Below are 24,777 nucleotides of genomic sequence, written 5' to 3'. Positions count from 1 at the left end.
TAATCACCCATTACACAAATTATCACCCATTACACACCAAAAATACCCCAAAGGGCCGGCCACCTTTTCTCCAAAGGGGACCGGCCATACTCTATATACTGAACCTCATTTTTCTCTAAAAAGCTAGTTCCACACTCTTAAAAAAACTCCCAAAAACTCTCTAAACACTTTTCTCTCTAAATTCTAACTTTGGCATCAGAGGTTCTTCGGCCAAAGCCCCCCCCCCCCCAAAAAAAAAAAAATCATTGTGGACGCGTGAGGCTCTTGGCCTTGACCTAAGGTGTTATTTGTTTTGTAGGTTCAATTTTGTCCAAGGACAAGGAGGAAGAAATTTGTATCCACAACAAGTAACGCCACAGTATCAAGAAATTCAAAGAATTTAGTTTGTGAATTAGGAGGAATTTGACACTTAAAATGGGGGTGGGACTATGATTGCTGGAGAAAGGTCTCTATGTTTGTCCAACTCAATATATATGTTCACGTTGTTTCTAAGTTTCTAATTTTGCCCATTTAGTTTATCATTAACTAACATATAAAGCTATTTATTTAGAAAAAAGATTAACTTAGTAACCACATTAGTTTCAATTTTAAATTAGATGAACTACAAAACACTTAACAAGAGTAGTTGTAGCTGATTGACTGAGGCATAATAATCCGACTTCCTCATCTCCTCCACTAAAATGTGTTTGGATATAATTGTTCAAAGAGCCCAATAACGAACGGGCCTAAGTCTAAGCCCAAACTTCTGGAATTGAGCCATTTCCAAATTGGGAATTTTACAGAGACAGATATAAGCATCCTCATTTGTGAGTGAAAGTAATGAGGTTTTTCTTTGGAAAATTGTCCAAAATGATAAATTTTTAAACCTCGATTGCTAAAATGATCAACATTTCAATATGGCGTAGATATATGATTACAATATGGGTAGTGCTATCCACACATCTCACTTTACTTCTTACACATTATCAATTATTTCTATTATTTGATTTTCTTCAATTTATTTGATCTGGAAATTGAGAGGAGCATGTAGATTGTAAAAATATTTGTGCAGATAACACCACCCTTGCGATATAATCAATCTTTCACCTCTATGTTGTCAATACATCAATAGGCGGTCATTATGACCAATATATTAAATTTATTCAGTTCAATAGTTGAGATTAAACCAAATTTCCAATGAATCCAAGGACTACGTTGTCTCGCTCTATCATCAACCCTAATTTCCATCCAAGACCAAGTTGTCTAGAAGTATATATAGCCATACTCCTGCATGTGCCGAGCAAACATTCCCACCAAAACCAAAACCAAAGCTCCCAAAACTTCCACAATTCACACATATCAATTGGCATAAATATTGGGCAGGCCTGGAGTTTTAATTCTTTGTTGTCCTCCTCCTCCTTCCACGCACAAATAATTGTGATAAACTCCAAAAACCTGTCCTAAGAAGGACAAATTCCAGTTGGTCCCCTCTCTGCTTCTTTATATGTATATACCATATAGTACTCACTGTTTTGGGTGTGGGTTTGGTCCGGTTACTTTCAGACGGCTCAGCAGCAGCAGGACGAAAGGGACCAATATTTTTTGACCGGGAATTATAGGGCTCTCAAACCTTCTGAATGTGAATCAAACCCATGCCCATTTCACCCACTGTTTCGCTTGTTGGCTGGCTTTTAAAACTGTCTCATATATATATATATAGATATATATATGTGTGTGTGTGTGTGTTTGTGTGTGTGTGTGGTCATCCAAGAGCCAACAGCAGCAACTGTCTCATATATATATATATATATATATATGTGTGTGTGTGTGTGTGTGTGTGTGTGTGTGTGTGGTCATCCAAGAGCCAACAGCAGCAAGCAACTTCACCATGATCGTCCTATCTGCAAGTCTCTGCTTTAAAAAAAAAAAAAAAAAAAAAAAAAAAAAAAAAAAAAAAAACTTTAAAATTGTCTAATAAATGGGCAAACCAGCCTTAAACCCTAGCTAGCTAGGAACAATAATGATAAGAAAACTCAAGTTTATTTAACAAAAGATAAGAGTAACTGGATTACAAACTCAAACTTTAGGGCCTGTTTTCCTTCTTAAATTCAACTTTTCTCTGTTTTTGAAACTAATGAGTACAAATATATGCATTATTTATAAGAAAATTATAAATCATATTCAAATTGAATACAATACAACTCTTTACAAAGCCCTAGCTAAACATGAATAAATTATAAAATTATTGACACAAATAAATAAATAAAAACTCATATTTCACAACATAGCAATGTGTTTAGCAAGTCTTGCCATTTTTATAAAAAAACCGACATATTAAGTCACATATCCAACACCAGGTCTCCAATTTCAAAAAACCAAAAAACAAATTTTTCTTGGACTTATGCCGATATAATCCTCTTCTTGGAACGCCAGTGGTTCTTCTAGTTTATCCTTGTCCCATTTTGTACACTACTCCGAGTTTGTGGTTTAGGGTTTTGTTGTTACTTGGACTAGGGTTTCATTTCGGGTTGGACTTGGATGATGAAAGAAATATGGGTCAGTCAGTCTCCAACAAACAATAGATTATGCATAAAAACGAGTGCTTATGGCCATTCATTGTACGGCAAAAATCTGTGTTTGCTTCTGAAGTTGAATAAGTGGCAACTCTCAGAGAGGTCCCCAAAGTCCAAGAGTAACAGTGATCGTAAGAAGGTTGTCCTTTGGGGTAGTTTTATCCGGACCAGGATCCTCTCCTAATCTAAGGATGAGGATTCTCATGATCAAGGGATGTGGACCGTTGGATTTTTATCCAATGGCTATAAACAGGAGATCCCGTTAAAGTTATAATAATTATAATCATTGGATTTTTATCCAACGGCTACAAACAGGAGATTCCGTTAAAGTTATAATAATTATAATCATTAGATTTTTATCCAACGGTCCACATCTCTTGATCATGTGGATCCTTATCCTTAGATTAGGAGAGGATCCTGGTCCGTTTTATCCATATGTGACCAAAGAGGCCTAAGAGCTGTGATAATCTGGGTCCCTTGTGTTGCTGTGCAGGTTAGGACCCTATGGATTTGGATCTCATCCGGATCTAAATTGTGGGGATCCTAGGATCCTTACATCTTAGCCATTCATCATGTAGTCAAAAATCATTTGATTTGATTTTATTTAATATTAAACACAAATAATATCAGATAAAAATTGACCTCACGATGTATGATAAACAATTACGATGTAAGGATCCCTCGTATCACCACAAAATTGATTCCGGACCCTACCGGCACAGGCTGCATGTAAGCCACTTTGACAGGATGGAAAAGGATTGGAGGACATTGATAAGCCGTGGTACTATCAGAAACAACCTCCCAGTCACGATAAAATAGCTCTCAAAGAAAATATTGACAAAACTGAAAGAAGAGAGAGAGGGAGATTCAGTTTTTTTTTTTTTTTTTTTTTTTTTTTTTTTCTTTAAATAAAATGTTAGCGGGGTAAAATTTGGACAAAATCACGCAATTAACTAATCATAATTAGATATCGAGTTCATATTAATGAGAGGCGAACATACGACCTTTCATTTAAGAACAGAATTGTGCTTAGCCTCCATAAGATGGATTATAGCCTAAGACAACTTACTTTAGACATATCTAGCTCACGTCTTACCATATTAATAAGCTCAATCTAGCCCCATATGACATAAACATTATATGTGCAAGGAAGCACATTAAACTTATTATCATTCATTTTTCTTTTAGGCCATCTGTAACCATGAGGATTATATTTTAGCTATTTAAAATATTATATTTTGAATGTGTAGTTTTAGACTATATTTTTTTTTTCATTTTCAGCAGTATATGGTTATACACTAATAGTTTCGTGTATTGAGAGAGAGAGAGAGAGAGGAATCTCATGTGAGCTCCACATAAAAGCTTTCTCAAAGAGCTAAATGTGGCCTGCTCGAGGACCTGCTCGAAGTTTACTTGGAGCTGACCTGGCTTGCTGACTAGAATATAGCTCCTTTGTGTGGAGATGGTTTTTGAAGTTTTCAAGATATATTGTTGCATATGGTTCTTGGCTAGAGATGAACTTAATTTCAGTGTTTCAGTCATTTAGGCCATATTTGGTGATCCTTGGTTTTTTCTCCCTTTTTCTTAAGTAATGTTATCCCATCGATGTACAAAATTCTAGCTCCGTCCTTACTCCTACTTATAAAAGAGGGTAATACTGTTACAATGTAGAGTTTTGTTCTTCTGGACCTTATGATCTATGAAATTTGTTGTCACTCACCGTTCAATCTTAATCTAATAGGAGGTGTTCATATAACTTTTAATGTTGTGCTTTTTGCTTTATTGTTAAATTAAGAACGGACAGTAGCCATAAAATCTAAGAAGATGAGATTGTTACACAATATTAGTCAAAATACTTTAAATAAAGAATCATTTTCCTTAAAAAGACAACAACTTAGGGCATCATTTTATTGAAAGACATAAATGTTGAATGATGTTATCTCTACATTTTTTTTTTTTATCTTTCACACACTTTTTATTAATTATATCTTTTGATCATTTTTATTCATTCGATTCAATCACTAAAAATTAAAATAAATATGTAAAATGTTAAAAAAGAAAAAGTGTGATGGTACCATCCTAAATACAAAAGAGGTTGTTAAAAAAGTAAACAAAATAGTCATCATGGTAACTTTGACAATAAAACAAACTTTCTTTATGGGCAGGCTACCAGAAGGATAGCCATTTCCATTTCCACCTGGCGCTCTTTCTTTATACCAAACTTTTTGCCCTTGGTGGACCCCTAGGGGCCCTCAGAAAATTCCAATAAAACTCCCCCTTATTTATCTTTCAATATCAGCGGCAGTGTGACTGTGTGAGTGTGAGTGCCATAAAACTCATCTCTTCCTTCCTTCCTTTGTTTAACAGATTACTGAGTGGAAGAGAGAGAAAGTGAGAGAGGAGAGAGAGAGAGAGAGAGGGGTTGTGATGGGAAACCACAAGTTTAAATTATCAGATATGATGCCCAATTCCTGGTTTAGCAAGTTGAAAGACATGAGCAAACCCAGAAAAAAGCAATCCAAGAAGAAAAAACAACAAAAACAACCCCCATTTGCTGCTTCTTCTCCACCAGCAAAAAATTTTACAGAGCTCTCAAAGCCAAAGCTGCAACTGCCCCACCACCTCCACTACCCCCCAAGACAGTCTTACTACTTCACAAGAGAGCTCACCTCCCCTGCGCCTGCCCCATCTCACGGATGCCCCACCTCCTCCTCCCCCACCAATGACCCACCACCAAAAAAATCCAACAGACAAAAACCGAGGAACAGAACTACCACCTTGCCCTCCTCCGATCCCAACCTCCGAACTTCCTCTGTTTCAGCCGGCTGCGGCTGCCACTCCACCACCATTGAATCCGTCTGGACTAGATCCCAATCCCCACCTGGGACATGGTCGTCTTCCTCCTTCGACAGCTCTCCAGACCCGCAGTCAGAGACGGAGTTGCTCGACGACGACGATGAGCCTGAATTCCGGTGCGACCGCGTTCTCTCCGCTTACCATGTTGACTCCGGCAAAAAAGACGTCGTTGTCGACGTCGAAAAGGCGTCACTGGCCATGAAATTATCCGATGTGAGAATTGTAGATGCGCCTGGTGATGGTTTGGATTCGTTTTCCGGGCTCGATCTCCCTCCGATTATAACCAAGCCAGCAAAATTCAGCGAAATGGTGAGCGAAGTGAAGAAGAGCAAGAACAAGAAGAAAGAACAGAGGAATATTACCAACAGCGCTGGTAGAAGGCTTCCTTCATCAAATGCAGCTATATCTCCCGGCTTCCGCCTTCGGAATTCGCCGAGGATTTCCAACCGGAAGATCAACCAGGCCTGCCTCAGCCGGCGGAGCGTGTCGTCGAATTCGAGCTCGAAGCGGAGGAGCATCTCCGACAGCTTTGCAATTGTCAAGTCATCGTTTGATCCCCAGAGGGATTTCAGGGAATCAATGGTGGAGATGATCATGGAGAACAACATCAAGGCGTCCAAGGATATGGAAGATCTACTTGCATGTTATCTTTCTTTAAATTCTGATGAGTACCATGAGATGATCATCAAGGTGTTCAAGCAAATCTGGTTTGATCTCACTGACATTGGGTCCAAGTAATTACAAATTACAAATTTCGAGAAAACAAAAAAAACTGTTAACTGTAAATTGTTAGTCTTAATTTCCTTGGTTAGTTTGTCTTGTTTCTAATAAATTTCCTTACTTTTTAATCAAGGAGTTCATGTTTTCAGTTTTGGAAGACAACCCTGTTGTCAAAATTCAGTCTTTAATTTGTTCACAAGTTTCTTGTGTTTCTGGATGTGAAAGTGGAGATGGGTTTTTGTCCATGTTATGCTTCTAGGGTATAGAAGAGATCCGAGATGTCACAATGATGTATCTCAAATGTATAGGGCATTAAGTTTAGCTTAACTTATTCATATATCAGCGCGTCATTGACTTAAGATATATTTATTGCGGTGTCTCAAGAAATTTTGAATACGGCCAAAGACTAGCAGAGAAACTTTTCTACATTTGAAATGTTACGCTAAGATATTGATTTACATGTGATATGATTTACTGAGATATTGACAACGTAGCATCCCCAGGTAGTTCTTCTTGAAGGGCAGAGGGTGTGTGGTTATCCTCGTGTGTTATATGCACTTGTCGTCGTGCTAGAGAAACCAAGAGGATACGTGAATTTTGGTTTCTGAAATTGAGCATTTCAATTTTCATGAACCCCGACCAAATTGTGGGTAACATATACAGGACTATACACATCAAACTGGTTGTGGGAGGACCCCATCAAAGACCGACACCTTCTCAAATCAAACTTTTGTTTTTTCCCTACGAAAAGAAGACACACTTCGAGGACAAAATTCATGTTTTCAAGCCTTTTCCCCCGAAAAATTCAATGGTACTTCTGGCAATTTGGCCTTCATCTTTCAGCCATTTCTGGAAAGAGAGAGGAGATAAGATAACTTAAAAAAACCTCTTTGTCAAGTATCCCTCGGAGGTGATTGAAGAATCGTTCATGATTTAAAATTAAAGAATTTGACATTAGGAATTTTCTAGCACTAACGATCAAAATCTAACAGTCAAATATTGCGGTTTATAAAATAAACTAGAGCACAGTAGATTTTTGCATTATTTGGCTGTAAAAGTGAAGTGAAAATTCAAATACTAAAAGCTTTTGCTGGAGGCCTAGACTTCTACCCTATAAAATCTGTTGGAAGTACGAATTTTATTTTATTTTTCAAAATAAAAAGTGACTTCGAATATTTCAAAGGCAATGTACTTTTCAGACCCTTGGATTCATACATGGCATGCAGTGTAATATATGAAAAGAGAATCATGCGGCCTAGCAAGAGGATTTGTTTTGTGTTTGGTTTTTATATAGGACCAGGCGAATGAATCAGATTGGCTTCGCAAAAGAAAACAAGTATTATAGGTAATTGGTGAATTTTCCATTTGTGTACGAATATTCTTGTGAGAGAAATATTAGCGGGATTTTATAAAAAATAGAATTCTTCTTAGATTTGCTAATATTTTATGTTTTTGACATAATATTTTATATTATTAGCATAAAAATTAACGTTAAACTGCGATATGACAAAACGTCTATGTAAAGCTACACTTTTGAAATAGTTCCCTAACATTCATCTTTTTGTAATTGAGCCTGCACTTGTCGCTTAGGATTAATTGACTTGTTTTTTTGTGGCAGTAACAGTTTTAACCAATACATGAAAAGAAAGCACCCAGTTAGTGTAGTGTCTTTCTGGGACATGGAGCTTCAAGCTTGGCACTCTTTCCATTAGACAAAAGAAAAGTAGAGCATGTATTATCCTCATGTGATATATTATTATTCAATCTTGTAAGTCCCTAACTTTGCGGTTTCAATATTATTGGTGTAAGATTCTAAAAAAACTTCATATAAAGTTAAAGAAACTTCGAGTGTAAAGAGAAATGTTATTAACCAACTGAATTAAACATCAGTCATTTGCTTATATTTTCGATTGACATTTGGAATGTATCAATTCAAAAGTCACAACCCATTTTTCTTCCTAATTGGATTTCCTCCGCAGTTAATCTTCTAAAAACTTCAGGCTTAGAACTGTAATCAGGTTTTGGTGCAGATGGCAAAACAGATGAAGGAACTCACTTCAAAGTAAATGCAGAATTACAAAAACGAGAGAAGGACTTGACCTATAACTCGCTTATCTTGGAATCCGCTTGCTGAGCATAAGTAATCGCCTCAGAATCAATGTCTTGCTTCGTCGAGCTCGAGTCATAGGCACATATTGCACAAAGAAGGAAAGTGGTAGGGTCGAACTAATTAACAAGTAAATCTTCAGCGTACGCATGATTGTTATACTGTCATGTGATATTACAAATTCACTTATTTCGAAACATCTATATGTATGTATTAATACTATAATATTCTAACTAGGTCCAAAACATATAAATCATGTTATCCAACTATAATATAAATAACAGATTAATAATACTATACGGCGTCGTTGCCGTTCCATTACAGATTTATCTTTATCACTCATCTTCACCTAATCATAAAATGTCCACACGCATTTCCATATTAGCTAGGTTGAACTATTGTTAACTTTAGCTTACACAAATCCAAACAACCAAGAAAATGGGAATTAGTAGCTTGTTAACTTTTGCCTAATAGCTAAATGAATTCTGTATATTATCACTTTATTAATTTGAGGATTCCATTAAGAATATAATAGAGACAAACTATATATATAACAGGAGATTAGTTGGATGTAACACTTAACCCACCTCAACTTTAGCTAGAGCAAGCTAGCCTTATTGGTTAAGACTACGTACAGACACTTGGAGTGTTAAAACAAAGAGTAAAACTGTGTCATTTTTAGAGTTTTTGTTGAGTCAACAAAACACACTGGGCTACGACATGAGATTAAATATTGAACAACCTATTTGCTCAATTTACTATGCGGATTGAAATTCAGCAACCAGAAATATATTTTATTTGGATACATACTAACCATGAAAAAACAAAAAAAACATGTTGTATTTTTGTGTGTGTGTGTGTATACACGTATATCTTAATCCTATTCGAATATCATTTGACAAAAACAAAAATTAGTTTTTTGGCAACAGTCGTGTGCACGGCACCTATCCTCCCTGTAAGAGAGATGACGATTAATGTAAGCAATGATGAAACCCTCCGTTCGTCCCTCCTCCACCAAATTTATTGATTATAATGAAAGTAAATGGATAAAATTTAAGCAGAGAAACTATGCCAAGACCCACATAGAAAAAAACAAGTTGATATTGGACCGAGAAAAAAAAAAAAAAAAAAAAAAAAAAAAAAAAAAAAAAAAAAAAAAAAAAAAAAAAAAAAAAAAAAAAAAAAAAAAGAGTAGAAAAGTTAAGTGTGTGCTTGTATCTATCACAGCGTCACTCTCCTGCCCTTTTGCAGTGTCATGAAGCACTCTGAGAAAAGAACCAAACGGACAACTTATGCAATTGCAGCTTAAGAAAAAAAAAAAAAAATTGTTTAAATGTCGCAACAAATTGTATAAAGTAAAAAATAAAAAACAATCTGCTAAATAAAATTATCCACCGCGAAAATATTTAAAGATATCAAAAGATTATTGTTATACACGATATATATAATTAATTCACATGCTAAACTATTGATCTTGTGAACGGTTGTTCTAATATATTGCATATCTTCAATATCTGTATATGAGGAGAAAAACTTGTGAGGGGCTCAACATGCCACTGGACAATGCTAATAGTACTATGACTCAATCAAAATTTAACATGTCGTAAAATTTTTAATTATGATTTCATAGTTATGTTACCTTTTAAAGATTTCATATATAATTACATAAAAACTTAAAAGATATTATAAAGATTAGTAAAATTAAAAATAGACTCCAGTCACCCATTCGGACCAGTCCTCCATCATCTAAGAATTCATCCCTCTGGCGCAAATGTTGGTATCATTTGACTAAACTTCAAGGGAATAAACTTTATATTTTCCATTCTCATAGATTTTCTTGTCATGGTTAGCCTAATTCTTTGAAAAATAAAGCAGAAATCTTTTGTGTGTTGCAGAAAATGATTCATCATTGGAAAAAAAAAAATATGGATTCAATTGTATGTAATCGTTTTCATGACCAAAGTCTATACAATTCCAATTAATCCCTTACTTAGGAAACTTATCAACATCAACCCATATTAAAGTTTATCTCCTAGGCTTTTCCGGTGGAGGAAGTCTGAGTGGGTGTTCATATTTTTTTAGTTTTTATGTAAATAGGAAATTGTAGTTAAATTTAACCATATGTCAAATTTTGATTGAATCGTAATGCTACTAGGCATTGTCCAGTGACATGTTCAGCCCTACACAAGTTTTTCTCGTACATGAGAAAGGGACTTGTCAATTTCTTCTTCAAAATATCAACAATGTATTTCTTCGTGAAAATACCAAAAATGTTGCTAATTTTCCTTTATTAGTTTCACGCTTCACTTAAAATCAACAACATTGTTCAAAAATAAATAAATAAATAAAACATCAACAACATTGACATAATAAGAATAATATAGTAATTTTAGTTAAAATGCAAAATAAAATAATTAAATTCTTCCACACTTTTCTCCCATCTCTTTTTCACGTTTTTCTCTCACATGCATAGGATGTGTGAGATTACTGATTTTCAGTATTAGAACTTAGTTGACCTATCATATCTGGTAGATAAATAAAAAATATCCACATATCACAAGTACAATATATATATATATATACTTTCTACTTAAATTTTTTGACAAATATATCTTCACAAAGGTGAGACCAAAGAGTGATCAAAAGGAAAGCGATGAAGCGACTAGGATGATCTTAGGTCCATTCAGACATGTACAAAAAATTAATGCTATGCTTATGATTTTTAAGATTTCTTCGTAGGCCCTTTATCCGACTATTTTATTTATTTATTTTAATTTTGTTTGATTTGAGGATGGTGGTTTCAATAGAGTTTAGGTAATCGCTGTTTGTGCGCTTTGAGGAGGACTCTGGTTTGGGGATCAGTAGAAGGTGAGAGAAAGAAATTCAATGAGGCTTGGGAGGTTTAAGCAGAGGATGATAAGAACGACATCATACCAAACTCAAATGATGGTGTTTGGTTGCTCACTGCAAGACAAAGTAATTTTTGTAAGATCAGATGAGCGTTTCGGATTGAGACTTTTGAGATCCTCCTAGATTAAAATTCTGATTCCACCACTTAATTAATCTATACGTTACGCACATGCAAGCTACAACCATATAATATTTTACTTGCTATATATCTAGGCCTAATAATACAATAATTATTTGACCATGCTATGGCTACGTTTATCCTACGTTTATGCTATGGCCCTATGGCTGTGGGTATATTTACTAGAGAATCATTGCAAGATGATTCAAACTTTAAAGGATTGGACGGTTGAGATTAAAAGGTTTAATATCCAGGTTGTGTCGGCGTGCTGGACGGGAAAAAAAAGACAAGGGTCAGAAGAAACTGATGAAAGGGTCGATGACGTAAAGAGAAAAACAAAGCATCACAACATCTATCCGCAGATTCTGGGCTTTTGCAGTGTCGTCCGACCCGAATCGTCGCCACTGTCATGCAATGTAAAACCAGTAAAACGTACGTGCAGAAAGCTAGCTAGGTAGTTCTCGCACACTTCACTCCTCGGCTACTTTGGTAAGCAAGATTAAACCCTAGCTGGGCCTAGGGGCTCAACTAAAATGTCCGATAATTGGTGAGCATTCGTTTAATAAAATCTTATTCTTCCACGTGTGACTATTGCCAACCTCGACATTTCCTTTTTTGTTTTTATTTTTGTTTGTTCCTCACCTGTTAATTCATAGCCTCAACATCTTTTGCAACTAAAATATAGTTCCGTAGCTTCACTCGCTCAAATAATATTTATATTATGTTTAAAAAGTGAATCATTCGTTCAATAAACGTTTATCACGTGATAAATTAGTAATCAGTAAATATATCTATTTAGTACGATAGTTTAGTGATCTTGTGGAGAAGATTTTATGCATACACAAACCACAAGCAGCTTGACCTACCATTTCACATGCATGCATTGGATGTGCCCGTGCAGTATAATATTTAATCCAACTAACTATGCCCGTGCAGGTATAGAAGGATGGAGTTTGACCAATCAAATGATTGAATTAGGGTAATCTATCTACAGACATAAACTGCGGCTATCATGTTCGGATGTTCCTACAGCGGTCTTAAAATCAATCAAATGGAGTAATGCAGAGACCTAAAGGGCACACCATGCTCCAAAAGGACCAAAACCCGAAAAACATATTTGAGCCATATTCTAGTTAAAATTCATCTAAGCTATTGATATTTGAATTTGGATTAGTTGGGTTCTACCTAATTTGGCTAAGCCATGTCTACAAACCCAAACACCAATTAATTGCACAAAAACATGATGGAGGAACATCTTTGTAAAGATTGAAGCAGTAGCTTCAATGGAGGCGATTAAGAAAAGCAGACTTGCAGATACAGAGAAGAAGAGAGAGAGAGAGAGAGAAAAGCTTTCTTGTATTTCTTGAGTGTTAAGTTACTTTCCTTACACCTTTGCCATCTGTATTTATATGATTACATTGCTTAATGCATAAGCTAGTATTCTAACAACAGATTCTAACAACCTTATAACTTCCCTTGGATCTTGTGACACTTGTCATCATCTAGACCCTTAAATTCCCTTCACTTGGATTCTCATCTTTGTGTTTGTTTACACTCTTACATCCCTCCTCAATCTCATGCTCGAGTGAACTAAGCATGATTGCTACAATGCTGCTAGAATAAGGGTGCAGATAAACCCTTTGTGAGTATATCAGCAAATTGTTCTGCAGATGAAACATGTTGCACTTGAAGATCTCCTCTTGTAACTCTTTCACGAACAAAGTGATAGTCAATCTCGATATGTTAGACTTTGCATGAAACACCGAATTGGTTGATAGAGATATAACTGAGATGTTTTCGCAATAAATCATTGGTGCTTGATAAAGAGTAATGTGTAAGTAAAAAATAATTGTCTTATCCAAGCTATTTTAGCTGATGTGATAGCTAGAACCCGATACTCAGCTTCTGTGGATGACCTCGACACATTGTGCTGCTTCTTTGATGCCCAAGATATAAGATTGGACCCTAGAAAGATGTATTGGCCCTGGTGTAAAGCGAATTCCATAATTTGATGTACCCTTAAGATACATGAGAATTCTTTTGACTGTGATGACATGAGACTCCATAGGATTATGCATGAATGGGCATGCTTGATTCACACAAAAGGCTATATCCGGCCTTGCAAATGTGAGATATTGAAGGGCTCCAATCACACTTCTGTATTGATCAAGGCTATGATATGGCTTTCCATCATTTTTTAGAAGTCTGTGATATGGCAAACATGGAGTAGCACAGGGTTTGCAATCCTGCAAATCCACTTTGTCAACCAACTCACTGATATATTTAGACTGGGAAACAAATAAGCCTTCATCTGTGTGACTAATCTGCAACCCCGAAAATAATACAGATTACCTAAATCCTTCATCTCAAACTCTGTAGTAAGTTCTTTAATGACTTGATAAATCAACTGAGATGAACTTCCAATTAAGATAACATCATCAACATAAAGCAGTAATACTGCAATGCCTTGGTTAGAGTGTTGAACAAACAAAGATGGATCAACCTATGAAGGCTTGAATCCCATAGCAGGTAGAAAACTGGTGAATCTGTCATTCCCAGCTCTTGGAGCTTGTTTAAACCCATATAGCGATTTTTGAAGCTTGCAGACATAATTTGATGGATGTTGTGAGCTTTGAAATCCTGGAAGCTGCTCCATATATACTTCTTCTTGTAAAAAGCCATGTAAGAAGGCATTTTTTATATCTAATTGCCTTAGTTGCCATTTGAACTAAGCTGCTAAAGCAAAAATGTGTCAAAGGTAGGTTAACAGATGCATGTGTTTCCAAGGAATCTAAGGCTTTAGATGCAGGCAAAGAATCTAAGTCACTAGATGCAGCCAATGAATATGGGGCATTAGATGCATTTGTAGTTATTGAATATGTGATATTTGATGGAGATGCATGAGAATGAAGTGGTGATGTGACTCGATTTGTTAATGTAATGCATGTCAGAAATGGACAAGAGTACAGTGAAGGAGGCGTGACTATAGTTGGGAAGGTTTATCAGAATTTGAAAACTGTTTGTATGGAAAAACTGATTCATCAAATAAGACATGTCTAGATATGCATAGTTTATTTTGAGCGATGTCTAAACATATGAAGCCTTTGTAATTCCTTGCATAACCCAGAAAGACACATATTATTGTTTTTGGTTGTAACTTACTAGTGTTATATGGTTTTAAGAAAGGAAAATAGGCATAACTAAAAATTTTGAGATGATTAATATTGGGAATTTGACCATATAACAGTTGATAAGGAGAATGCATTTTCAAAGTGACATAGGGCATTCTATTGATTAGATATGTTGCAATAGCACAAGCATGAAACCAAAAAAGATTAGGTAATTTTGCAGTTTGAAGTAGGGTAATTGCAGTCTCTATAATGTGCCTATGCTTTCTCTCAACTAAACCATTTTGTTCAGGGGTGTATGGACATGATTTTTGTTGAATAATACCATTTTTAGCTAGAAAAATTTGAAATTGAGAACTGGTATACTCTCCACCTCTATCACTTTGTAGAACTTTTACTTTGGCAGAAAACTGAGTACACAGAAAAGCATGAAATTTGACAAATAGAGCAAACACTTCTGATTTATTATTCAATGGGAAAATCCATGTAAATCTTGTACATTCATCTATGAAGGTTACATAGTATATATCGAAATCCTTCATATGACAATAGAGGGGCAAGTCACCATACATCACTATCTATGATTTCTAGTGGATGTATAGACTTGGTTGTAGGAAAAACAAAAGGTAACTTGGTGAATTTTCCTTCTAGACATGATGTACAAACTGATTTACATTTGTTAAAAGATGCAGAGACTTTATTTTGATGAAGCATTGCAGAGGTGATTGCATTAGACGGGTGTCCTAGCCTTTGATGCCATAAACTTATGCTAACAGGTTGTGCAAGAAAGCATTTTTGTGATCGAGATGATGCAGATGATGGCTTCTAATTAATAAGGAAAGGTATATGGTAATAGTCAGCCTTACACAGCTCCTTGAGTAGGATTGTCCTTGTGAATTTGTCCTGAACCAAAAAAGAAACATCATCACATATGAACCTACATCTATTAACCTTACATAGCTGATAAACTGATACTAGATGCTAAGATGTTTTTGGAACATGTAACACATTCTTTAATTCAAGACTATGAGTACAAATGTGTAATTTTGAAGTTCCGATGTGAGAAATTTGCAAATTTGCACCACTTGCTGTGGTTATTGTGTCACTACCTTGATATGGATTCACTAGTTCCAAGTTGGCTAGCTCAGAAGTCATATGTGAGGCTGCACCAATATCTGCAACCCAAAACTGTTCCATAGTTGCAGATGGTTGATGATTGACATACATGGCTGAAAGATTTGAGGGTGGTGACATGCCTTGATAGGCAAAATTCCCTTTGTGATAGCATTGAATAGTTGAATGACCAAATTTCCAGCAAATTTGGCATTGAATTGGAGAATGAGAACCTATGACTGGTGCACTGTGTCTCTAGAAGCAATTAGCTGCAACATGCCCTCTTTTGTTGCAAATTTGGCATGTGGGAATCTCAGAAGGATGATCTAGACAATAAGCTTGAAATGGTCTTGGAGCACCAAGAATTCCAAGACTTGCATTTGGTGGAGGATTATAAGGCCTTGGTCCAGAGTAATATGATCTACCTCTTCCTTTGCCTCTGAGTTATTTCCTTTGTAACCTCCAGAACTTGAGAAGCCTTGATAATGACCACCATTGTTTTGAAATTGACTGCCATTAGTGTTGTAATGACCCTAAAAAATTTGACTAGAAGGTAACTTATTACCATTACTCTTATAGTTTTGGTCATTGATTCCAAAGCTTGAACCAATTTCAACAGAATGTGAGGAATTTTGATCAAGAACTAAAGCTTTCCCTTTTTTGATTGCAGTACCAGCCACCATTGCAGAACCAAAAGATGTTGAATACTCAAAATATTGACCAATTATAGTCTCTTCTGCCAACAACTGAGACCTGAAATCCTTTAGTGAAATACTATTCTCTCTTCTTCTTATGACACATCTAAAGGTATTGAATTCTGTAAGAAGACCTTTCAAGGCAAAAATGATTATATCATCATCATCAAAATGAACACCTGCAGCTGCGTGATAATCCCTTGCATCCTTGATCTTTTGCAGATACACAGAAACAAATTCAGACCCTTGGAGTTTAGTTTTCATTGAAAGATTGTAGCTTTTGTAACTGTTGAAAATCTTTCAGCAAGATTAACCCACATTTCATGAGAACTTCGGCTCCAATGATGTAGGACATTGCAGTTGTAGACAGAGTTGCAATGATTAATTGCATAAGGGCACGATTGTGCATCTTCCAAACGAGATAATCATTTTTTTCAATCCCTTCAATTGTAGAATCATCATCAAACTGTGGAGGACATTTTCTTGATCCATCCACAAACCCCATAATGCCATGACTTTCGAAGAGAAGTGTGATATGAGAACTCCATGTGAGTAGTTAGACTCATCGAGCTTGATTGTAACGGATGTAGAGATGGTGGGAATAAGACTGGTGATCAGAGACTGAACAATCTTGAGCTGATCAGCAGTAACCATTGTTGATGCTGTGTAGAATTATTTCACTGAGACAATTTATCGAACAATTGATATGCAGAAAAGAAGAGTAATTTCTTGAAGCTCTGTGGAGATTGGAAGAAGCCAATTGTTTTTGTTTATCACAGAACATATTGCAAACTAGAGGGTAAAGAAGAGAAAGAACTGCTTTAATTGAGGTGTGGAAGCATCAGGTCGATGCTTGGCGATGATACCATGTAAAGATTGAAGTAGTAGCTTCAATAGAGGCGATTAAGAAAAGCAGACTTGCATATACAGAGAAGAAGAGAGAGAGAGAAAAGCTTTCTTGTATTTCTTGAGTGTCAAGTTACTTACCTTACACCTTTGCTATTTGTATTTATATGATTACATTGCTTAATGCATAAGTTAGTATTCTAACAACAGATTCTAACAACCTTATAACTTCCCTTGGATTTTGTGACACTTGTCATCATCCAGACCCTTAAATTCCCTTCACTTGGATTCTCATCTTTGTGTTTGTTTACACTCTTACATCTAACACCCTAATTTACTTAAAACATTTCAAACAATTTTTTAAAAGTTTTGATAGTTTAGCGGATGAACAATGTCGAAAAATTACATTTGTTAGTCTATTTACTTAACTTTTCATCTTCAATAACACTCTTTATTTTAACAAACTTTAAATATGTTATTATCAATCATTTTAAAAAGAAAAAACTCAACCAACTCATTTTCTAAAATCACCTTAACTCTCTTCCTTTTTCTCCTTGGTTCACGGGTCCACTCTTAAATTTTATTAATTTTTACCATTAGCATTTGAACAACGGCTCTACAAAATTAAAGATCAACTATTCACTTTGCAATTATGTCGAGTCCTTTATAGAGTCTCTTAGAGAGAATTTTTATGAATTTGCCTTATTAATTAAACTAGATTCTATTGGTTTTATAATTTCTTGGAGATGCTTACTTGTACAATATTTGTGAATCATTGTTGAATTTGTTTGCATGAAATATACATCGTCATGCCATAGAGTTTGTGTAACTAATTGACTTAATTTTTTTTTAATATAGGAATCCCCTAACACATGAATTAATATGACAGACTAATGTCTCTCCTCATGCATTTATGGTACCACATGAGGAGGCAACGCACTTTTAGGACCAAAATGACAAAAAAAAACCTTGATTTAATTAACAATGGGTCAAATGATTTGTCAAAAATGAGAGCATTTTTGTCACTTTACCTTATTTAATAGTGATTTTTTACGGAAGTTCCAAATAATAGGGTGGACAACTCAAGGACCACATTTCTATCGACTTCGAATCTCAAAATCAATGTGAAAAGTTATACCAATCTAAAAAACCATTTGACTAAAAAGCCCACGTATAATGCAAGTATGAAGTTGCTGTGTACATGTTACACCCTCATTGGACAAGTTCAGTTATCACGTACATGGCAGAAAAAAAGAGAAGAAATTTGTCGAAAGAGAGAAGAAGGGCGTGGTGGGGGACAAATGCGCGCACGTGTGTTAGGGAGACAGAAAAATCTTTGGAGAATTTATGAGTTTAGATATAGACGACCATTTATCTCAAGAACCTTATGTGCAGATTGTCTCTAGCTAAAAAGTCTCAACTCTGTCAATTTAACTGTTACTTTATTTAATTACCATGCATTGCATGCAATATCCCCACCACTTGCCAATAGGAAAGAGACGAAAACGATATTTGGGGTTCAAGATTTGGGCACGTCATAAACTCACAAACCAGACAACTCATCTAATTCCCCTGCTACCAAACACAAAAGAAAACAGTTAAATCCAGATGAGTCAGTCTCAGGCTGATAGATGATGTTACACTGCTAAAATTTATCGACTTCTTAATTAACAGTTCATATGGAAATAAGTTGGGAAAGTGTCCTTCTTATGCACTATTATGGACGTGAAATTTTCAGACCATTGAAGGAGTCAATCACAAATAGTTTAATGCATGCATGTGTCGGTGGTCGATCATCTTGTTTATCTGCGGCATGAAAAAGGAGTGTGGCCAGTTACCAAATTATTGAGCTACACAAAAGTGTATTGAAAATTCTTAACGTATTCTCTCGTGACTGTTAACCAATTATCGAGAGGAAAAAAAAAACGAATCACAAACTCTGGATAAGACTTATTCTTATAGATTTACAAGATGAGTATTTATAAAGATCTAATTTTGAAACAAACAGAATATTAAGCAATCTTGAAACCCTAATAAACAAGGAATATTTGTTTATTTGCCCCAACCACGGCCACCCTCCCACCACCACCACCACCACCACCACCACCACCCCCACCCCCCCCCCCCCCCCCCGGCGCGGGAATTGTATGCAACTACCAATTTTCCCTTGAACTTTAATTTTAGTTGATTACTCCCTTGAACTTTTATAATTAGCCAATTTCACTCTTGAACTTTAATTTTAGCCGATTACCTCCTGGAACTTTTATAAATAGCCAATTTCCCTCATGATGTTAGATTTTTAAAAATTTCATCTAATTTTTCATCCATTTTGATCACAGAAATAACACATGACAGTTGTATGATGGCAAAAAGGATGGAAAATTGAATGGATGAAAAATTGAATGAAAGTTTTTAAAATCCAACACTAAGGGGGATTGGTTATTTATAAAAGCTCAAAGGCTAATCGGTTAAAATTAAAGTTTAAGGGAAAAATTGGCCAATTATAAAAATTCAAAAAGATAATCGGCTAAAATTAAAGTTCAGGGAGCAAATCAACTAATACCTCTATAAACAAACAGACAAATTAATCATAATCCTTATCCTACTATAAGTCTTAAATACATAATATATATTAAAAAATATCCTAACTTTTATCTCACTATATATGCATACTAGGATTGCAAAGTGAGCTTAGATTAGATCTGATGTTTTATGATTCATTTTCACTCGATAAAAGTCGGAGAAAAACTTCTTCAGTTCTCTGTCATCTTCAAACACTAGTAACTTCTTGAATTCTTGATTCTCATAGTCGTTTCTATATGATTCAATGGGCTCGATCATATACATCAATAATTAACAACGATTATGTTAACACGGTCGACTTCCAAAAGAGAATCTCACCTAATTAACCAGTTGTGTTTCGCAAATCGGGTAACAGCTCCGTCTTACCAAATGCAAGTCCTTTTTAGGTTTCTCTATGGTACGAGTTGTGGAACACTATTTCACTTCATAGGCCGGTGCTCACATGCTTGTTAAAGCATGCACAGTTGATATTGTTGTATATTGGAGAAAAATGAATGGGGGTCCCAAGTACAGGCTTTCTTAATAAGGGTAGATGGACTTTTGCCAAATATCAGATTTCAAATCTTAAGAGTTAGTTGATATTGATTAGTGATTTAACAAGAGAAAATGATTAAAGTGACCCCGACAACACCAATAAATAGATTATGTACGATTCTCTGATTAATTTACCCCCTAATACAAGCTAATTTGAGTTTGATTTGTACATTCAATCTAATTCTAGGGCTCATAATCTTTTTCTTGTTATGTCATATGGGGCTCCAACAGTGACGTCTCAACCAAACAAATCTAATCTGCCCTTGCCAATTGCTATTCAGCTGGAAATATAAAACATTAATCAAGTAACCAAGCTTCACTCTTTTCAATTTTCATTTGTAACCAACCGAATAAATCTGGCAATCAATCAAGAATCTTTGGCGAAGAAAAAAATGTAACCAAATCATCGAAAATGTTGTTTTATATATATTTCCAAAAGAGGTATTTGTTGATTTACCCCTTGAATTTGTATGCAGAAACCAATTTCCTTCTTGAATTTTAATTTTAGCTGATTATCCCCTTAAACTTTTTAAATTAGTCAATTTCCCCCTTAAACTTTTATTTTAGCTTACTACTCCCCCTGAACTTTTATAAATAGCCAATTCCCCCCTTGGCATTAGATTTTAAAAACTTTCATTCAATTTTTCATCGTTTTTGCTCTCATATAGTTGTCATGTATTGTTTTCGTGATCAGGATGGATGGAAAATTGGAGGAAAACTTTTAAAATCTAACGCAAGAGGGAAATTGGCTATCTATAAAAGTTCAGGGGGGTATTCGGCTAAAATTAAAGTTCAAGGGGAAAATTGGCTAATTATAATAGTTCAATGGGGTAATCGGCTAAAATTAAAGTTCAAGGGAGAAATTAGCAACACTATACAAGTTTAGGGGGCAAATTGACAAATATGCCTTTCCAAAATGCCAATCATGAAAAATGGAATGGAATTGCCAAAATAAATATAAACTATGAACGGGATGGATTTTATCAATGATTGATTTTTCATTATACTCGAAACACCGGTAAGTGAGGTTATTATTCCACTCAATTATAACAATTCTATTTCTTTTTTCTTAACACACCAACGGCTATGACATGATTTAGTAGTAATAAAGTTTCTCCTCGTCACACGTCATAAAATGGGCCTTATGCCAACCATTGCACCCAAAAAATGATTTAGACAATTCTAGGTGCACCCATCAATTTAGTTTGCGCACCAAACATCCCTCCCCCGCCTCCTCCTCCTCTAAAAAAAGGTCCAATTTGGTGGAATTACTGTGCTCATCACTGTAATCCTTAATAACCTCATCAAAGGAAATGCAATTGATACAGAAATTCAATTCCCCCTATCAATTATGATAGCTACAATATTTCTTAGAAAGAGGGTCCTATCAGTTGTGGCAATGTGGCTTGAAGTTCCACGTCGTCCACCATCAAACTTGGGGAAGTAATTTATATGGAAAATAAGAAAAACCAAAGAAAGAGGAGCTAAGCTGAGTGATAGGGTTTTGAGAATGCTGATTCTGATGTGCATGCTTGTGCTGGGAACAGCTCAATCGCCTACTGAGTTGTGTCATAGGGATTGTGCTTCTCTATGCACGGTTGGCAATTGGGTTAATCCATTTTGCTTGCCTTCATGTCGGGCAAGATGCGCTTGCCGCCCTTGGAAGTTTCCTGTGGTTGTACTCAGTACTCACTACTCGAGATTGTGCCAATTCCGCGACCACCACCACCACAGCATCAATTCCTGATAGTGGATATAGTTTCACGCTTCTAATTATTAGAAATTATACTCTCTTTTTCTAGTCACTTATATTCCAGTTGCGTGTTAAGATAACATTACCGAGTAACTAATTATAGTTTTATTGTGTGACACGATGTACATTTATGGTTTATTGCATGACACATCACATGGTAGATGCTCGCTTCGTGGATCTTGCTACAAGAGACGCTGCAACTCCAAGAAATGAAAACCAGTTGCATGTATAAGCTGAACATGTACATTGTACAACTCCACAATGCATAAAATGTTTACAAATTCACAACACAATACATACAATAATGAGATGCAACAATCCTGCAACAAATCGACAAACTGACAACACAAAATCTTTAAATCTAGATGTACAATACGATTCAAAGGAATGAACAAACCAAAACCCTTCAAGCCACGGATCCCATACTATACACAATCCTTGTGTAAGTTTCGTGATGACAAGGAGAAAGAAAAATCCTTAAAATCCTCAAACCCCAATCAATTATCTCACCCAAAAAAGAGAGTAAAGAAAGTATAGTGTGTTTCTATGAAGTGATGATGTGTGTGTATGTAAATACAACAAATGTGTACAGTACATATAGAATGACTGCAATGATGATTTGATCAGCAATGGAAACTGTCTTACAAATTTTTCTAGAATTTGAAACCAATGGAACTTTGAGTTGTATGGAGAAAGAGGCTTGGCTTCTACTGTCTGGGACAAAGATCATTTCCCCTGAAACACGTTTAAATCCCTGCATGCTCCAAATCAAAAGAAACCCACGTAAGTTTTGGCACTGAATGCAAAATGTCACAAGCTAGACAGCTAGAGTTTAATACATGAACAACATATAATTAAGCACCATGTGAAAATCATTTAAAATACGCTTTCAAATGACTAAAGACGCATATGACAGTGTTTGATGGAAAAATATTACGAGTATTTAAAGATTTTAAATGCATTTTTTAGTTCTTTTTAGAAAAGCATCTTAGCACGTTCTTTTCAAGGACACACTTCTAAGTGTTTTTGTAGGAAGAATTTGAATTTTTAGTAAAATTTTAAACCTATTTGCAATTAAAACGCTTTCAAGTTTTCAACAAAGATACTTGTAGGCAGATAGGTATTTTACATAAGAAGTCTCAAGCGAGTTCTACATTAAATGAAAGAAGCAAGAGCTCAGCAAAGTTACCTCTAGTTGCTTTCCAACAGTGACGACTAGAGTCTCTGGCCCTGCATCAAACAGCAATGCAGAGCCTCCCTCTGATCGGACATTACACTGAGAGTGCTCAAGCGGAAGGTGAAGGCACAAAGCATGATCATCATCGCTCTCGCGCATGTGAATGTGGCTGCCATTATTTATCTCATTCTGTAAAAAATTATTACTAGGGTTTTGCTCCATGGAATGATCTTGGTGATTGTATCTTAATAACTTTACATTTCCCATTTCACTTCCAATCTTCTCAAATTGCTTTTCTGCATTTCCATTAAAAACTTGGCTCAGCTGCTCAGCAATTGCCTGAACTTTTCTTGCAACCTTCTCCATATTGTTGCTGCAAAGCAGTGAACAACATAAGTTATGAACTTCACTAAACTAGGGTTAGTTGCAAATTGGGAAATTTTCCCAGTCTTCACATGAATATTTACTTGAGTTACAATTCGCATATTAATTAGTTGCAGTTTCTCAACTATACTAACTCCATTAAATTTTTCATCAAAATTTCGAGTTCCTACAACAACAATTTTCATGGAAAAATTAACTACATTAAGTGTGGGTGACAAATTTCAAGTAATCAACGTGACACAATACTTCGATAACAAATTGCAACTCGGAATTTGCAGTAAGAAGTCGTATTGGTGAACAACTTTTCTGAAGTGTTAATAACAATTGTATTTGCAAATTGCAATAACCAATAAGTGAGATTAGTGTTTCGCGGTGTTTAATTACCATAAGTCCCGATATATTTTGTCATCCGATACCTGCGGGCGCCATTTAATGTCCTCGCGATTCCCAATGCGTTCGATGAATCGTTTTCCGATTACTCCGTCGTTTCGGGAAACCGACTCGGCTTCCCGAACCACGGATCCCAACTCCTCGGCCGAAATCCCGTGATTGCTGATCCGAAACGCGCCGAACTGCTTGGCCGAGGCGAGAAGCCGGGCGAAGGACTCGGCGGAGAGCGATCGGAAGTCGACAACAGCAGGGAGTTGGTGACGTGTGCCGGAGCCCGAAGGTGGCAACGCGGTGAGCTCCGGGATCTGCAGGGACTTGTCGAGGAATTGGATGAAGTTCTGGTTGGCCGCAGAGCGGGAGCCTCTACCGGTTGGGATTGGAGAAGGAGGCGGGTCCACCGTGGTTAAGCGGCCCTTGGCTCGCATCATAGCCATGGGGACGTAGGATAGCAGCCAACTGAATCGGAGGGTGATCAGTAATCAGTGGTGAGGTTGGTTGATCAGTTCTTCATATGAAGATAGAAAAGGTGGCACCTTTTTCTTTAATTTAATTTAATTTGATTTAATTGCTTGCACGTTGGACTTGTTTGAGTTTGTGAGTTGTTAGTTTGGTGTCATGGGACCCATGGCCCATGGGCCTTAGTGGCGTTGGTGATGGTATTGACTCAAATTTTGTGAATTTATGCGAAACGGGTTGATCAGTGTAAAGTTTTAAAACAGAACAAAAATGGCTCAAACTAGTATTTAAAATTTCTTCAATACGGCAGATATTCATGGAAGTATTCACAAAATCAAAGAAAAATGGAAGGTGAAGTATAAACTTCATCTCATATCAGTAAAACTCATTAAGTTTAAGCAAAAGTTTATATATATCATTCAGATTACACAAATGTTAAACATTGGAGAAACTCT

General features: G+C 35.9%; 2 protein-coding genes across 2 annotated transcripts; one reads left to right on the top strand and one right to left on the bottom strand.

Annotated features, from left to right (window-relative positions):
* The first annotated feature begins 4,829 nt into the window (after positions 1–4,829).
* On the top strand, positions 4,830–6,465 carry LOC137746112 (transcription repressor OFP2). Its single transcript, XM_068486181.2, has one exon. It carries the CDS (start codon positions 4,980–4,982, stop codon positions 6,144–6,146), a length of 1,167 nt encoding a protein of 388 aa, XP_068342282.2. The 5' UTR covers positions 4,830–4,979; the 3' UTR covers positions 6,147–6,465.
* Positions 6,466–22,125: 15,660 nt separating this feature from the next.
* Positions 22,126–24,694, bottom strand: LOC137745853 (uncharacterized). Its single transcript, XM_068485884.2, has 3 exons — positions 23,861–24,694; positions 23,105–23,465; positions 22,126–22,669 (listed from the first exon to the last, which is right to left on the bottom strand). Exons 1-3 carry the CDS (start codon positions 24,298–24,300, stop codon positions 22,460–22,462), a joined length of 1,011 nt encoding a protein of 336 aa, XP_068341985.2. The 5' UTR covers positions 24,301–24,694; the 3' UTR covers positions 22,126–22,459.
* Between the last annotated feature and the right edge of the window lie 83 nt (positions 24,695–24,777).

The sequence above is a fragment of the Pyrus communis genome, chromosome 12, assembly GCF_041283825.1.
Source record: "Pyrus communis isolate YQ-2024b chromosome 12, ASM4128382v1, whole genome shotgun sequence".
NCBI lineage: Eukaryota > Viridiplantae > Streptophyta > Magnoliopsida > Rosales > Rosaceae > Pyrus > Pyrus communis.
This window is presented reverse-complemented; position numbering and strand designations above follow the sequence as displayed.

Coding starts and splice junctions, on each gene's coding strand:
- LOC137746112 (XM_068486181.2), top strand. CDS start 4,980: ATGGGAAACCACAAGTTTAAATTATCAGATATGATGCCCAATTCCTGG.
- LOC137745853 (XM_068485884.2), bottom strand. CDS start 24,300: ATGGCTATGATGCGAGCCAAGGGCCGCTTAACCACGGTGGACCCGCCT. Junction 23,466..23,860: donor AAAATATATCGGGACTTATG/GTAATTAAACAC, acceptor ACTGCTTTGCAG/CAACAATATGGAGAAGGTTG. Junction 22,670..23,104: donor CTGTTGGAAAGCAACTAGAG/GTAACTTTGCTG, acceptor TGGAGCATGCAG/GGATTTAAACGTGTTTCAGG.